Source organism: Pelmatolapia mariae, linkage group LG7 (genome assembly GCF_036321145.2).
Source record: "Pelmatolapia mariae isolate MD_Pm_ZW linkage group LG7, Pm_UMD_F_2, whole genome shotgun sequence".
NCBI classification, from domain to species: Eukaryota; Metazoa; Chordata; class Actinopteri; order Cichliformes; family Cichlidae; genus Pelmatolapia; species Pelmatolapia mariae.
In genome coordinates this window covers 15410411-15425309 of record NC_086233.1, presented here as the reverse complement: position 1 = coordinate 15425309, position 14899 = coordinate 15410411, and the positions used below count along the sequence as shown (strand labels likewise).

The 14899-nt window shown below is 40.7% G+C and overlaps 1 protein-coding gene across 3 annotated transcripts in view; it reads right to left on the bottom strand.

Annotated features, from left to right (window-relative positions):
- tnca (tenascin Ca) overlaps positions 1-14899 on the bottom strand; it is a 55317-nt gene that overhangs the window by 20589 nt on the left and 19829 nt on the right. For 2 of the 3 annotated variants that reach the window (XM_063478076.1, XM_063478077.1), the window contains exons 3-11: positions 7494-8055; positions 5648-6961; positions 5024-5287; positions 4817-4932; positions 4140-4293; positions 2295-2564; positions 1923-2108; positions 1722-1811; positions 1321-1584 (exon numbers count right to left, since the gene is read on the bottom strand). In XM_063478076.1, the coding sequence (XP_063334146.1) occupies positions 1321-1584; positions 1722-1811; positions 1923-2108; positions 2295-2564; positions 4140-4293; positions 4817-4932; positions 5024-5287; positions 5648-6961; positions 7494-7971 (3136 nt within the window). In that variant the 5' untranslated portion in view covers positions 7972-8055. Of the gene's footprint in view, positions 1-444; positions 844-1320; positions 1585-1721; positions 1812-1922; positions 2109-2294; positions 2565-4139; positions 4294-4816; positions 4933-5023; positions 5288-5647; positions 6962-7493; positions 8056-14899 lie in introns of all 3 variants that reach the window. The other variant, XM_063478078.1, reaches the window with a different exon arrangement.

The window sequence follows — 14899 nt, the reverse complement described above, 5'->3', positions numbered from 1 at the left end:
GTCATGAGACATGCAGGCGACCTGGTTTAATTTGCTATTAGAGAATCACTCATCTCTCTAAACGGGGTTAATAATGGGACAAGGCTTTCATGTAAGAGCTCAGATACAAGAAGAAATTGGGACAACCAACTCAGTAGAAAACCAGTGTGCTTGATAGCTTTAATAATCCAGGCTAGACACTGATGCCACTGTGGATTTCTTCTTGCATTTGAACTTTGGGAACCAAAGAATCAAACGGGATGGATTTTTGTAAAAACAGAGACATTTGTTAGGTTCAAATGGAGTCATGCCAAAGGTTATGCAGATAATGGTTTCAGTGAAAAAAAAAAGTCTTGTGAAATCTGGGAACAAAGAATCCAGCATGCAAGCCATATCAGTCTGGCCTCTAATCAAAAGCTTCCACTGAAGGGAGAAGCTGAAAAACCCTAAAAGAGAGACTTATACCTGTGATTGCAACAGCTTCAAGTAGCGCAGCTCGTTGGCTACCTGTTATTCCATAAAGTTTTATTAGATATTCTGTCGATGCCGTCAGGCCATGGATTCTAGAGCCATGGGCATCTCCAGGAAGTTGAACCTCTCTCATGTCCCACAATCGCTGAGTGTCTTTATATTCTAGTGCAAAACTATCATAGACACCACGAGCCTTTAGTTTCCATGACAGATCAAATCCATCAGACGTGACACTTGAGATAGTCAGCACTCCAGGCTCATCCTCAGGCTCGGTCCCAGAAAACTGGGACTCGGAGGGGTCTAGATACACAAAGCTAATGACATTGTCCTCCAAGCCTGTAGGAGTCGCTAGCTCACGGTCATCTGAGTCAGCTAAATAAAATGTGAAAGAGGCTACAAGGAGAACAAGAAAATCAAGAAAGCATCGTTTAGTAACAGATGAAATAATAGTTTCTTGGTGCTGGTCGGCAGCAGATTTATTTCCAGCCAGCAAACCTCTACTTGTATTTCTAAACATGTACACAAATGATCATTTTCAAGCTTTCAGTCCTGGTTGCCTTGGTTACAAAGCTGCGATTAGCATTATATATGCAAAAAACGCAGCTGTTACTATAAACCAATCTTAATTAATTAAAAAAAAAAAGAATAGGAGATCTTTTTACAGTGGAGGGAAACAATCTCAGGTTGTCCAATGAACAGTAAGATAAAAGAGAATTAATGATGCTGACACCCCTGAACCTGTCTGTGGATCCTTTTAACTTTAGCTCCTCTATGAAATCCTGAAGAACGCAACAGAGCATTTAACTAAAAATGCATGCGTTCTTATTCATTCTATTCATTTAAACTGTGGAAAAATGGTTCCCTACCCACCTGTGGATGCAGACAGGGAGACGGGTGTGCTCCTTTTGTGCCCCCTCTCTGCAGCCAAAGTAAGGGTGTAGCTCATCCCAGGAGTCAGATTGGGCAAATGATAGGTAGTCGTTGCAGCTGGGAACCCCACCTCCCCAACCTGACCGTCTCTGGAGATGTACACCAGCTTGTATCCACTGATTTTGGCCTGAGGTTTCTGCCACCTGACAGTGAGAGACGTCTCTGTGGATTCGATTTCCTCAAAATCTCTGGGAGGATCGAGGTCTGACAGAAAAATGAGGTAGATAAACAGCCCATTAGTGTCATTTCACCACTCAATTTGTTTCAACACATCTGTCTGTGTGTTTATGAAGCGGTGTGAAGGAGGAGTGTTTGGACAGCTGTTCAGCAGTGTCTCTCACCAGTTGCTGCGTTTGTGGTAGCTGGGAGGCTTTCTCTCTCATTCTTCACAGCAGTCACTCCAATCCCGTACTCTGTACCTGGCTTTAGCCCTGCGGCGCAGAAAGACGGAAGCTAAATATCCATGTTGGGTGACAAATGCAATTCTGGATATTGCATGTGTGTGGTCAAGCTTAATTTGTATTAATCCATGTGATACTTACTGGTGATGGTAGCCTGTGTGCTATCGCCTGATCCTCGCTTGAACACTTCCTCACCATGAATTTCCCCAGAGATGGGACTGTATTTTACCCGATAGCTGCTAATATCAGCTTCACTGTTGGTCCACTCCAGGGTGATGCTGTTGTCTGTCTGGGACACAGTCTGAAGGTTCGTGGGGGCATCCAGTGCTAACATAAACAGAGTTTCTTTCATTAATTATGTAATGACTTGACACTTGTTGACCTACAATCATACAATAAGCTTAAATACAACATTAGACTACTCTAGTTTGTAGTGTACAAATGCATAGAAGTCTCAAAATATAACAATACAGTGAACTAAAACAGAAAATACAGTTATTATCACAAGACAACCTGTAGTGAATGTGGCAGTGACAGGGTCACTGGTGATGTCTCCACTCCTGGAAATGAGCGACACTGTGTACTCGGTGTCTGGCCTCAGACCATCAATGCTATACTGCTTGTCTGGGGGGGATATATCCACACGATTTTCATCTGAAGGGTCAGAGCTGGGCATGTAAAACATGGTGATTCCATCCATGGGAGCCACTGGCTGAGACCAGCTGATCAGAGCCGAGGAGTCCGTTATATCCTTCACCTGCACCTGCTGAGGGCCGTCGATCTCTAGATTGGGTAATTTGGTAAGAGAAGGAAAGTTGGGTGAGATATAGAGGGAAGAAAAGACGCATGAAGAAACATGATGTCATCTAACCACAACAGAGGTACTGATTCACTGAAAGACAAAAAATGTGAAGAGTGGTAATTGTCCTAGAAACTGATGCATCCAGGGGTTATTTTTTTGTAGCTTAATATTCAAACATAATAACTTATTTGTAATTTGTAATAAATGCAAGCTGTATATTTGGCTCTATTTAGCTAATTTTGCTAATCATGCTAACCTAAGATGTTGAGTATGGTGAACACTTTTGCTAAAAATCAGCAAGTTAGCACTGTCAGTGCAAAAATATTAAGTATCACTGCTGGTTTCCACTTTGGTTATCCTGAAGATTACTAAAGGTATTTCGGCATCATAAAGTAGTAGAAGATGCTAATACATGTAGCTTGCTAACCAAGCAACTGCTTAGTGTTTCAAATATGTTCATGTTTGGCTAAAAAACATCACCAAAATGGTAACATCAAAACCAATTCATGGCACCATAAGCTATGTCCATCTCCTCTAGTGTCATCTTGCAAGCTAAAAAGTACCTTTCCAAAAAACTATGTCTACCTTTGGCGTCAATAAGAAGAGAAATGTCTCTAACAAAGATTTAATCAGTCTCTGTATGTGTAATTCATTATCTAAAAATACAGAGTTCACAATACAAATTCACAAAGAAAACCTGGATAAAGAGAAAGTAATCGTTGTTTTGTTTGTGCGTGTTTAAACATAAAATACATCTTGCATAACTCAACTTGGATATCAACCACCACAACAGGAAAAGTCATTATGAAACATAATGTGATTCCCTTTAAGTCTGACGTCATGTCACTACCTGACAAATCTCCTGTGTTAACATGTGGAGGAGACATTTTTCCTCCACATTTTGGATCCATGCTAAAAAAAGGACCACTGGGGGTACAAGGGTATGAAAAGTTTAACCTCGCTTCTATCATTCCTCTGTGGGAGCTGTGTCGACTTTCAGCCTATACAAATAAATGACATCAGAAACAAAACGGTGTGATACCCAGAGAGTCCATCAACACAGTCCTGTTAACTAAATGATTTTTCCATGCTCAAAGGAAGTTGTCTGGCTTGGCATGCCACATTGATGGCGTAAGGAACTGGAACCATTTCATAACTTAATGTATGGAGTAACTTGGCTATAAAAGTTTCAACGAGACAAGGACGAGAGCTAAGAGCAAAAGATTTATTGGAAGAGGAAAAAAAACAACTATGACATGGACATGCTATGCTTAGCTTCAATTAGTTTGAGTTATTACTCTTTACCCCAAATCTGTTAGATGGAACTATGGAGAGCCACCTGGGATTTCTTCTTGTAGTTCTTCTTTTCTTTCTTCACTCTGGCTCACATTGCACAGGCAAAGTGAAGGCTATTTGTGCCGCCCCAAAAAAGTACTAATAGCTGCCACATAGTGCAATTTTCTTCTCTGACTCTAATGTGATGATTATGGTCGAGAGTTGATGATAGGCAGCCATAAACTGCATGACTGTAAATAGTCTGTGTGCAGGAAACTCACTGGTAGTGAATGTTTGGGTTGTTTGGGGTCCTCTGGTGTTGTTCTTGATGATGTTGATGGAGACTTCATACTCCTGTCCTGGTCCAAGCCCTGATTGGAAGAACTGGTTCTGAGAGGGTGGAAGGGTGCTTGAAACTTTTCCATTTTCTTCTTTCTGTAAAAGTTACATAATATACAAATTATGTTAAAGTAGAAAATATACATTAAACTTGACTGCTGTGAGAAAATCAGCTTTACGTATTAAAACATGGTGCCTCTGCTTTAGCATTTTCATTACCGTTTAGGTTAGGCTATGTTTAGTGTACCGCAGGCAGTATATTTCTTCATGCAAGGCACAAAAAGGCAGGAGCGGGAGCTTGAAGGTCAGAAAAGGACAACACATTTTAAGGCTACGGAACATTAAAAGGACTTATCAGCTGGCACATTCATTCCTTTTCGAAGAGTTGGTTGGATTTTGCCTCGGTATCTCAGCAGCAGTTTTAGCCGCAGTTCTATAACATCCAGATTTACCCTCACTAAACTTTTCCATATGTCAAAGCAAATTTAATGGTTACCACTAAAATAAATCCTTGTATTGCTGAGACTTTCAATAAGCTGGCGTAGCTTATCACCTCTGACTTTTCCCCTGATCGTTAATAAAATGCAGGCAAGTCTTCAGCAGAGATGGGCAGACTCACCATGTTGCGGAAATAGATCTCCCAGCCATCAAAGGGGATGTCCAGCTGGTCCCAAATGACCTCGACTGATGTCTCTCTTACTGATTTGAATCTTAACCCTTCTGGCTGCGGAAGGTCTAGGGGGGACAGAGAGAGAATTAATAAATGTTTAGTATCTTTTTCTAAACCTATTCACAGCAAATGAACACAGAAACAAATATGGCATACCTGTGGCCACCCGTGCACTCACAGGGATGCTCCTTTTGTTACTCAGAACAGCGTAGACATTAATCAGATACTCAAGACCAGGCTCAAGCTCTTTAACAGTTGCAGCGGTTTTGTCTCCAGACACAGTGAACTCTTGGAGAAGACCGCCAGGAATTGTGGGCACATATGTGACGAGATACTCTGTGACCAGCATCTCATTGTTCCAGGACAGGCCGACAGTCTCACTGGTGACCTCCCCAACAGTTAGGTCCTTTGGAGGAGATACTGGAAAAAATCAAGAAATAAAAAACAGCTGAGGGTGTTGTATTAGACATTTTCTCAGGCCCTCAAGTCAGTGAATATCAACCACGTAGAGCTAATGCAAACTCCAGACACACATCTGGCTGTGGTGTGAAGAACTGCCAAAAAAGCACAAACCAAGTACAGACAAGGGCAGCACAAAAACCGAAACCCTCTTTTATATTCACCAGAATAGTTTCTTTCAAGAAGAGTGGTGAGTGAATTTTGAGAACGGAAGGAAATTACATCACTCTGCATTTGCTTTTATGGTGCACTTAGTTAACACATGGAAACTTTCTAAAATTGTGAACTGTCAAATCCTTTTTTTTGTCTAGAGACTCTTACCTTGTGAGCAGTCTTCTCCTATGTATCCCTCATCGCAGACACACTGACCGTTCACGCAGTGCCCTTTGTCCTGGCAGTTGTTGATGCAGCTCATCATTGCACAGCTTTCTCCTTCATATCCGATCTCACACATGCATCTTCCGTCGACGCAACGCCCCCTGTTGTTGCAGTTATCTGGACAGGTGAGCACGGAGCAATCGTCTCCCGAATAGCCTTCGTGACAAATGCACTCTCCGTCCACACAGTAACCGCGGGTCAGGCAGTCGTTGGGACAAGCTCTCTGACTGCAGTCTTCTCCTGCAAACCCTTCGTCACAGACACACTGACCATTGATGCACCGGCCACGGTTCCTACAGTTGTTGGGGCAGCTCAGTTCACTGCAGTCCTCACCAGTGAAGCCTGCGTGGCATAAACAACGCCCCTCGGTGCACTCTCCACGGCCGTAGCAGTTTGAAGGGCATGTGCGGATGCTGCAGTCCTCACCGGCGAAGCCTTCCTCGCATACACATTGACCATTGAGACAGCGCCCCCTGTGCAAGCAGCTGTTTGGACAGGACAGCTCGGAGCAATCGTCTCCCTGGAAGCCAACATCACACGCACACTGTCCATTTATGCACTGGCCTCTGTTGTTACAGTTGTTCAGACATGCCAACTGGCTACAATCTTCACCCTGATACCCTGTGTCACAGATGCACATCCCACTGAAGCAGGTTCCTCTACCGTTACAGTCATTCAGGCAGGTGAGCTGACTGCAGTCTTCTCCACTGTAGCCAGCTGTGCAGACGCACTGGCCATCGACACAGAAACCATTACCACGGCAGTTGTTGGGACAGATGTGCTCTCCACAATCTTCCCCGGCGAATCCTTCATCGCAGTAGCAAGTTCCATTCAGACAGCGTCCACGGTCGTAGCAGTCTTTGGGGCAGATAAGCTCAGAGCAGTCAAAGCCAGTCCATGGTTCATCACACACACAATCTCCGTCATCACAGCGCCCACGGCCTAGGCAGTTATTGAGGCACTTGCTCTGAGAACAATCTTCGCCAAAGAAACCATCCGTACAGACGCAAACGCCACCCACGCACTGGCCATGCACGCTGCAGTCCACAGAGCAGGCCTCAAATGAGCAGTCTTCTCCAGCGAAGCCTTTAAAGCACTTGCACTTTCCATCCACGCAGTGGCCTCGGTCCTGGCAGTTCTTTGGGCACTCGGGTTCGGTGCAGTTGGGTCCCTTCCAGCCAGGCTCACATATGCAGCCACAGGTTTCAGCGCTGAAGTTTCCATGACCATTACAGTAAGGTTTTGTTCCCACTTCACCTTTAAAAAAAATGCAGCATAACAATGACAAATGCAGTCAGCTTGAAAATGTCATCATCTACAGCAATAGTTTGACATTTGGAGAAAGCATGCTTTTTTTACTTTCATGTTGAGAGTTGGCAGTGAAGAAAGACTTTTCTGTATGCTATGAAGAGCCAACAGATGCATAAGCGAATGTGTATTTCCTAAAATGCCAAACTATTCCGGCTTATTTTAGCAGCTACTGTTTTCTTGCTTTCATTGGTACTGATACAACTTTATGTAATCCCTTACTGATCCAAAAAATAACAAAAAAACATGCAAAGTTAATAGATGAGCTGGTGTCCTCTACTGTACAGCTAAAATTACACCCCCACGTTAAATTCCAAAGAACTCTCAGCAGATGAAGGGAACAGATGTGACTCATGAACGAGCCTTGTGGGGTTACAAAGCACTTTTCATTGCAGAGTCTGATAAATAAAGGATTGTTTTACTTTGCTGGCTCTAACAGGCAAATGTGACTGACACAGCGTGATGGAAAAATTACACCTACCTTTGACCTGAGCACTGCAGCAGGCCCCTTCACTGTGGCACTGATCCCTCAAAGCTGAAACTTCTCCCTCAAGCATCTCAAGCCGGCTCATGAGGGCTTTTAGACCGGTCAAGTGGTCGGTGCAACCGCAGGCCTGCCGAGGTATGTTGATGCGGTGAGTGAAGACAATCTGGCTCTCCCCGTCGAGCGTGTGCTCGGTCATGTGATGGCCTGAGGAGACTGGTGCATCTTTGGGATGAAGGTGCGTACTTTCTGTAGCGTCTAGGTCCACTGAGCACAAGGAACTGCCAGGAACATTAATGTTATAGACGTGGTTGAAAACCACAGGATGATCTGCTCTCGGGAGGGTTATGTTATGATCTTCAGGGGATGCCAAAGTCTGTCGTCGATGCCGTAGGATTTTTTTCACAAGCCCAGCATTTGATAAGGTGAGGCAAGTGATTAGGAGAAGGCAGCCCAGAAGGCCTTGTGTACCCATGTTAGATGTGTAGCGCTTTATTAGTGAAATAAATATCCGTGTGAACCTCAGACAGAAGCTCGATCCTGGTTAACGGTGAATGTTCTGGAAAGACAGACAGATACATTGTTACAGCAATTTAGTATTTAATGCTTTATAGCACAATTAATTTATATAGGAGAAAACACCTAAAGAACCACGTTATACCTGCTCTAATGACAACAAACCAGCAATTGAGATGAAATTTTAACGAATTGAAAGCCATCCACAACATTCAATGCCTCACAAAGTCTTTTAAAACAGTTTTTCATAATGCCTGTCTTTCATAACAATCAACTGTACATGCGACTAGGGTTTGGTGATTTGGTGTAAGTTCACTACATGTGACTAGTTTTGTCTTGTTTAGAGAAAGAAAGAAGCTTGAGAGATGGAAATCAGTGCAACATGAACATTTAGGATATGACACAGTTATTTTTTGGACTGTTTTTTCATCGTCTTTGCTTTGCTGGTGTTAAACAGTCAAAATAAATATCCAATAAATGTAGTTTTTGATAATTTTTGATAATCTTGTACATAGTTTGCATAATAAATAGGGAAAGGTATTTTTTATTAAAGCCCTGCTTTATAAAATAAACCCTATTATCAAATAATCCGCAGGTGTCCTGGTGCATCAACTTGGTCCACGGTGTTTGTGTAAATGTAAAAAATCTGCTGTTTTACTCAAAAAATTATAATCCTAATTCTCTAGCGTCCACATAAAATTAGGTAAAAATGTGTGAAAACGTACTCATCTCATTCACAGCACTCCTTGCCCAACTTCATTATCTGGACACCAACAGCACCATAATTTATGGGAGTAAAATGACAAGCTTCTTCCTCAGCGTGGGAAAACCCTCTTGGATTACTCAGTGATGAGTTTCCAAATGATCTAAGTTCGCACGAGATACTGAAAATCAATAGTAAGGCCCATAGTGGCAAACTCTTCCTCATTACTGGAAAAAATTATTCCTTTATGGAGTTTTATGATATATCAAAGCTGTGTTATTGTTGCTTAACTGCATTTGCAGGCTTTAGATTTTAAATTCCTTCACTCATCAGTCAATAATCATTGCATCCACAAATAGCCAGCAAATCAAGTCATCCAGATAGGCCCTCAGGTTCACATGCTTGTTTGCTGGCACACCTGGGAGGCAGCAAACAATACCTCTATAAAGAAGCTGCATTTCTGGCAGCACAGGAGGATTTTGTCCAGACTCTTTGATTGGTAGCCACCTGCACATGCAAACCAGTGAAAAATTACTTCCAAAAATGCAGTTATGGACTTAAAAAGACATGTGGTGCACCTGGATTTATGTTCTCTCGAGAGTTTCTGGAAACTGTTTATTGACACAATGATCAGCTATCGCATAACGGAAAGTATCTTCAGAAAAGCTTCATCTGAGCTTTTGCTGGATCTCAGGGTTGCCATGACTGCATATTCATATATTTATGACCAAGAAGTATTTTATCCTCTGAGACACAAAATCAAAACACCTGTGGCTGATCCTCATCCTCTTAAAGCAACACAAGAAAGCCTAGATATACATAAAACTACTTGCAGTAACACACACAAACAAAATAGTGAGACCTATACCAAGAACAAAATCTGCCTCACAATTTTGTAGAAAAATCTAACAGTGGGTTACAGTAAAATATATAACCACTGGATTACCTTGACTCAAGATGTCATCTGAGCTCAGAAAAATTATAGTTCCTTGTTATTGCACATCAAGCGGTTCACTGTTAATGTGCGTGTTAACTTTGAGAGTAAAATATGAATATATTTCTTCTAAAATATGATGGACTCTCTACAGGTTGTGCTGAACCTTCCTGTAAGGAAGCACAAAGATTTTATATTTGGGGAAAACCAATAAAATAAAATAAACTGGTAAAGGAATCAAGAGTTGTTGGCTTTCGTCAAGGACTTTTTGAAACAGTGAAAACAGTTTGAAAAAAGTTTGCAATGATAGCTGAATGTTTCCCTTGTTTTTTATTGTTATACTTAGATGACAGGCAGCATGGCTGTGTTTAAATCACAATAGTCGCACGCAATACAAAGGCTGTAAAACTGTTGCTACTTCAGAGATATAGGTTTGAAGGTAGGGATTTTTCATCGGTCCTCTTTCCTTTCCTTTATCATGACCACCTTTGACCTGACCTGGCTTCTGTCCCACACCCCCTGCCAGCATTTTCACTGTCCTTCATCTTACCTGTTTAAACGCCCATATAGAACCCAGCTTAGGTTTCATGAGGCTCTCACACATCTGGTGAGCGGCAGGATAAAGGTAGGTTACGATTAGAGTTGTAAATCTGAACTCTTGGTCTTACAATGTGTTTGCGATCTACTTCTTGAAACCTTTACAACATATTTTTAACATCCATGTAGATGCTAAAAATGACAGCCTCAAAATTGCATTTAATCTGTTATTAGACTCAATTGGCTTCTCTCAAAATGTAAAAGAACCCACCCACCACTTTAATCACACTCTAGATCTTGTTTTAACATATGGCTTAGAAACTGAACATTTAACAGTGTTTCCTGAAAACCCTCTGCTGTCTGATCATTTCCTGATAACATTTACATTTACAATAATTGATTACACAGCAGTGGAGAGTAGACTTTATCAGAGTAGATGTCTTTCTGAAAGTGCTGTAACTAAGTTTAAGAATATAATCCACCCACTGTTATCATCTTCAATGCCCTGTACCAACATAGAGCAGGACAGCTACCTGAACGCTACTCCAACAGAGGTCGATTATCTTGTTAATAATTTTACCTCCTCACTACGTACGACTCTGGATACTGTAGCTCCAGTGAAAACTAAAGTCTCAAATCAGAAGTACCTGACTCCGTGGTATAATTCTCAAACACGTAGCCTAAAGCAGATAACTCGTAAGCTGGAGAGGAAATGGCGTGTCACAAATTTAGAGGATCATCATTTAGCCTGGAGAAATAGTTTGTTGCTTTATAAGAAAGCCCTCCGCAAAGCCAGAACATCTTACTATTCGTCACTGATTGAAGAAAATAAGAACAACCCCAGGTTTCTCTTCAGCACTGTAGCCAGGCTGACAAAAAGTCAGAGCTCTACTGAGCCAACAATCCCTTTAACGTTAACTAGTAATGACTTCATGAACTTCTTCAGAAATAAAATTTTTATCATTAGAGAAAAAATTACCAATAATCATCCCACAGATGTAATATCGTCTACAGCTACTTTTAGTACCATTGATGTTAAGTTAGACTCTTTTTCTCCAATTGATCTTTCTGAGTTAACTTCAATAATTACTTCCTCTAAACCATCAACGTGTCTTTTAGACCCCATTCCTACAAAACTGCTCAAAGAAGTCCTGCCATTAATTAATTCTTCAATCTTAAATATGATCAATCTATCTCTAATAATCGGCTATGTACCACAGGCCTTCAAGGTGGCTGTAGTTAAACCTTTACTTAAAAAGCCATCTCTAGACCCAGCTGTCTTAGCTAATTATAGGCCAATATCCAACCTTCCTTTCATATCAAAAATCCTTGAAAGAGTAGTTGTCAAACAGCTAACAGATCATCTGCAGAGGAATGGCTTATTTGAAGAGTTTCAGTCAGGTTTCAGAGCTCATCACAGCACAGAAACAGCTTTAGTGAAGGTTACAAATGATCTTCTTATGGCCTCTGACAGTGGACTCATCTCTGTGCTTGTCCTGCTAGACCTTAGTGCTGCGTTCGATACTGTTGACCATAATATCTTATTAGAGCGATTAGAACATGCTGTAGGTATTACAGGTACTGCACTGCAGTGGTTTGTATCATATCTATCTAATAGACTCCAATTTGTTCAAGTAAATGGAGAGTCCTCTTCACCCACTAAGGTCAATTATGGTGTTCCACAGGGTTCAGTGCTAGGACCAATTCTATTTACATTATACATGCTTCCCCTAGGCAGCATCATTAGAAGACATAGCATAAATTTCCACTGCTATGCAGATGATACGCAGCTCTATCTATCCATGAAGCCAGGTAACACACACCAATTAGTTAAACTGCAGGAATGTCTTAAAGACATAAAGACCTGGATGGCCGCTAACTTCCTGCTTCTTAATTCAGATAAAACTGAGGTTATTGTACTTGGTCCTGAAAATCTTAGAAATATGGCATCTAAGCAGATCCTTACTATGGATGGCATTACCTTGGCCTCCAGTAATGCTGTGAGGAACCTTGGAGTCATTTTTGACCAGGACATGTCCTTCAAGGCACATATTAAACAAATATGTAAGACCGCTTTCTTCCATTTGCGCAACATCTCTAAAATTAGAAATATCCTGTCTCAGAGTGATGCTGAAAAACTAGTTCATGCCTTCATTACTTCCAGGCTGGACTACTGTAATTCGTTATTATCAGGATGTCCTAAAAACTCGCTGAAAAGTCTTCAGTTAATCCAAAATGCTGCAGCAAGAGTACTGACAGGGACTAGAAAGAGAGAGCATATTTCTCCTGTCTTGGCTTCCCTTCATTGGCTTCCTGTTAAATCCAGAATTGAATTCAAAATCCTGCTCCTCACTTACAAGGTCTTAAATAATCAGGCCCCATCTTATCTTAATGACCTTGTAGTACCATATCACCCTATTAGAGCACTTCGCTCTCGCTCTGCAGGCTTACTTGCTGTTCCTAGAGTATTTAAAAGTAGAATGGGAGGGAGAGCCTTCAGTTTTCAGGCCCCTCTTCTGTGGAACCAGCTTCCAGTTTGGATTCGGGAGACAGACACTATCTCTACTTTTAAGATTAGGCTTAAAACTTTCCTTTTTGCTAAAGCATATAGTTAGGGCTGGACCAGGTGACCCTGAATCCTCCCTTAGTTATGCTGCAATAGACGTAGGCTGCCGGGGATTCCCATGATGCATTGAGTTTTTCCTTTCCAGTCACCTTCTCACTCACTATGTGTTAATAGACCTCTCTGCATCGAATCATATCTGTTATTAATCTCTGTCTCTCGTCCACAGCATGTCTTTATCCTGTTTTCCTTCTTTCACCCCAACCGGTCGCAGCAGATGGCCGCCCCTCCCTGAGCCTGGTTCTGCCGGAGGTTTCTTCCTGTTAAAAGGGAGTTTTTCCTTCCCACTGTCGCCAAAGTGCTTGCTCATAGGGGGTCATATGATATGATTGTTGGGTTTTTCTCTGTATTTATTATTGTGCGATCTACTGTACAATATAAAGCGCCTTGAGGCGACTTTTGTTGTGATTTGGCGCTGTATAAATAAAATTGAATTGAATTGAATTGAATTGAATATCACTTGTAATTTACAGTCAGTCTGGCAAAACAAAAAACTTCTTGATAATGCCCACAGGTAGCTCACTGTCATTATCATAAATGTAAAATATGGACTTTTTGAAATAATAAGCAGTGGAATTCAACATATTTTTAAGAAAATACTGGCTGGTAACACTTTTTCATTGTAAGACTAATTGAAGTTAATTAGGTTAATTAATTAATTGTTTTGATTCATTTCTTCTAACTGGGTGCACTTCTCCACGTTGTACAGAGCAGAAAAAACATTCTTAAAATGAGAGGTCCAAGCAAGGCACGCAGTGCTTGTGTAGCGAGATCTAAAAACAGACATCAATTAAAATGTCAAAGTTAAAGTGATCCTTCTCCTTTCATCTCAAACAACATTCTGTCAATAAAGCTTCTGGCCTGTTTGCATTCATCCATCATATAGCTACAGTTGGCAATAGTCTCTGGAAGCAGGATTAACTCCGCTTGTGTCCAATTCCACAGGAATCTGTAGTGAACCTCAGTTTTTGCAAAGATCTCTTTTCCATTATCAATCGCTTGAGCTTGTCAAGTTGGGAAATAACACCTTTTTCTGGTTGATGTGCATGTGCGTTCCTAGCCCTCTATCTGTCTCTAATGGTAAATTGATGGGAGCATAGTAGACAAGCTCTGAGATCAGCTAGCATCAGTGGGTTATGCGGTAATAGAAGTAGCATTAGAAATGACTTAGTGGCTGCCTTGGCCAATATGTATATATAATATATAGAAGAGTTAGAATACAGTGTGAAAATGTTTTTAATAACTCCATCAACACGTTAACAAGAAACGCCTTGTTTTTTGCCCCTCTAGCATTTTAAAATTAGCATCTATGAGAAAAGTTTAACGAACAGTGTTCCTCATACACCACCTTCATTTTTCATTAATATTTTCAATTATTAATTAAATTAATTAAAATAATTGTCAATTGTTAATTAATTTTGACCAACCTGTTTGTTTGTTTGTTTTTACATAAAAAAAAATATTTAATATACTTTTTTCAAAATGAAGCTGTAAATCTGTGTTTGAGCTCATTAGCAGGTGTTTATTTACAAATACATGACCCTCACAGGATCCTTTTGATTGCTGATTAAACAAAATATAAATTATTAACATAAGCTCAACCTAAAGCTTCTAAAGCAGTTACATTAATCCATATAACATTGCTAAAAAAAACACAATTTTCTGCAAAGTAGTTTATTTTTAAAAATGTATGCACAGTTTACCACTAATATAGTTTTACATGTTGTGAGGTGTTTTCATTGTGTTTTATTGTTACTTGTACTGAAGGAATGGTTCTAAAAAATTCTACAGCACTAATAGTAAATAGTAGTTCTTTAGCCAGGAAGGATTGCAGAAAACGTGCAGCAAGTTGCAGGAGGCAGCTGTGAAAGTGTAAAAGGCTCTGAAATGTCACTCATATATCAGTAATTGTAAATTATGTGTACATTACACATCACACTAACTCAAATTTTACATTTTAAATTTCAGACTTGAAATAACTTCAAAGGCTTTTTAAAAAGATAACTGCCAGCACATTTTTTCTTTTTTGTAACTTTTCAAAACCAGCGGAAACTTTGTTTATATAAATGTGATCTGATGTTTTTGCAAAG